The sequence below is a fragment of the Mandrillus leucophaeus genome, unplaced genomic scaffold (assembly GCF_000951045.1).
Source record: "Mandrillus leucophaeus isolate KB7577 unplaced genomic scaffold, Mleu.le_1.0 Scaffold538, whole genome shotgun sequence".
Lineage (NCBI taxonomy): Eukaryota > Metazoa > Chordata > Mammalia > Primates > Cercopithecidae > Mandrillus > Mandrillus leucophaeus.
Window position 1 is genome coordinate 618,261 of NW_012105786.1, and position 1,931 is coordinate 620,191.

At 49.2% G+C, this 1,931-nt stretch overlaps 1 protein-coding gene across 1 annotated transcript in view; it reads right to left on the reverse strand.

Moving 5' to 3' along the window:
* The window catches only part of GALM (galactose mutarotase (aldose 1-epimerase)), a 90,438-nt gene extending 88,609 nt beyond the window's left edge, over positions 1 to 1,829 (reverse strand). The window contains exon 1 of the mRNA XM_011997336.1: positions 1,163 to 1,829. Within this exon, the coding sequence (XP_011852726.1) occupies positions 1,163 to 1,352 (190 nt within the window). The 5' untranslated portion in view covers positions 1,353 to 1,829. The remainder of the gene's footprint in view (positions 1 to 1,162) is intronic.
* Between the last annotated feature and the right edge of the window lie 102 nt (positions 1,830 to 1,931).

The following is a 1,931-nucleotide window of genomic DNA, read 5'->3' on the forward strand; positions in this document are numbered from 1 at the left end:
GATTCTCCTGCCTCAGCCTCCTGACTAGCTGGGATTACAGGCACGTGCCACCATGCTCAGCTAATTTTTTTGTATTTTTAGTAGAGACAGGGTTTCACTATGTTGGCCAGGCTTGTCTGGCCAACATGTAACCATGAGCCACGTTACATATCTGAAGAACCAGACAGAATGACACACCAAAAGGAAAACCTCAAACCTCCTCTCCAGCAGAATTTGTCTATGCCCCAACCACTAAGCAGAGAGTATTAATTCTCAGTTTCTCTTTGCCAGCTTTATTTCACACCTCATTTCCTGTCTAGTTACACCACGGTGCTAAGAGAGCATGATGTACATTTTCCTTTGCTGCAATCAAGCTGCAATTGTCATTCTTTATGCAATTACTGAGTTAAAGCTGCAATTGTCATTCTTTCTTTATGCAATTATTGAGTCAAAGTCTATCTCCCCAGCCAAACCACAAGAGTGGGGACCTTGTCTGTCCTGTTGAATGAGGGTCAATGGATTAATAGAGTTTTCAAATGTATGAATTAATGCCTGATCCTAATTGCCCATGGATTCTGGGATAAAAGTCAATCCTAGTTGGTAGGAGACCTGATCTCTAGACACTGAGTTGGTCTTGTCTATTTTGTTCCCTAAATGGTTATTGGGTAGCTGGTGTACTAGGCAACCACTGAGCTTACTGGAGCATTTCTGAGACAACCAGGCCTCAAAGAGAATCTGATCAAGGAAGAAGGAAGTAGAAGAGGCAAGTATTTGAATTTCCTTCTTCAGAAGGGAAGCACTGGGAGCCACACCCCCTCTTGCCTGCTCTTTCCTCTCCAGCCCTCTCAAGGGATCAGGCAGTTCAAAGATCAGGCAGTTCAAAGATCGCTCCAGGATCGCTGAAGCGTATCTTACCATCAGCTGACCTTTTACGTTAATTGGGGCAAAGCCTGAACGGATAACCAGAGGCCAACTCCCATAGCTTATTTATTACAGTTTTTCCCAAACGCCGGATGGCCACACAGCCCTCTGTTAGCCTGATGCATGCACTTGCAAGTCAGACGGTCCCAAGCTAGGCGACTTTCCCCCTTGGTCCCTCTCATTGCAAGTGGCCCGATAGATCCGGGAGGTGTGTAGCGTGGGTCTGGGGCCTGCTCGCAGCCCTCTGCCGAGTTCAACCCACCTTCCAACTCCGCGAAGCCAAGCACCACGTCTGAGGCTCTCCCCTGCCTGTCTTTGACCTCTAGGGCTGTGATCGTGCAGCCCCAGGAGATGATGTCCACTCTCAGGAGGTCTGACTGCAGCTGGAACTTTTCCACTGTCCCTCCTCCCGAGGGCAGCTCTCCAAACGCGGCTCTGGTCACCGAAGCCATAGGGAAAGTTCGGCGTGTGCAACTACTGCCCGCTCTTCAAACTCCAGTGCTCGCTAAGCTAGAGGCGACACAAGTTTACAGGAGCAGGGGCGTGACTCGGCTCAGACTCCTCCCTTTCCTTGCCTGGATTTAGGGAGTGACCGTTCCTGCAAAAAATCGCCCCTGGGGCCTTTCTAAATCATTCCTTTGCCTGAGGGTAACAAGAGGGGCAAACTTTGCAGCCACGCTTGCAGTTCCTTTCCTTGGCTTGCCCTGGTTGCATTGCATGTTGGGAATTGTAGTTTTTGGGAGGTGAAATTGCATTTTGGGGCCTGTAGTCTTTCTAAACTCGAATCCTGGGTTGACAGTGTTCTACCTCCATCTCCCCACACCTCAACATGTAATGAGCTGGTCATTAATGTCGGTGGCTATCAGACGAAGAGCGGGAAAATATAGATAGCAGACTTACAGTGAGACCGATCTTGGGAGAAAATTCTATTTTAACTCTTTGATACAAGGGGCAAGAAGTACAGTAGTAGTTGGCCGGGCGCGGTGGCTCACGCCTGTAATCCCAGCACTTTGGGAGGCCAAGGCAGGGGG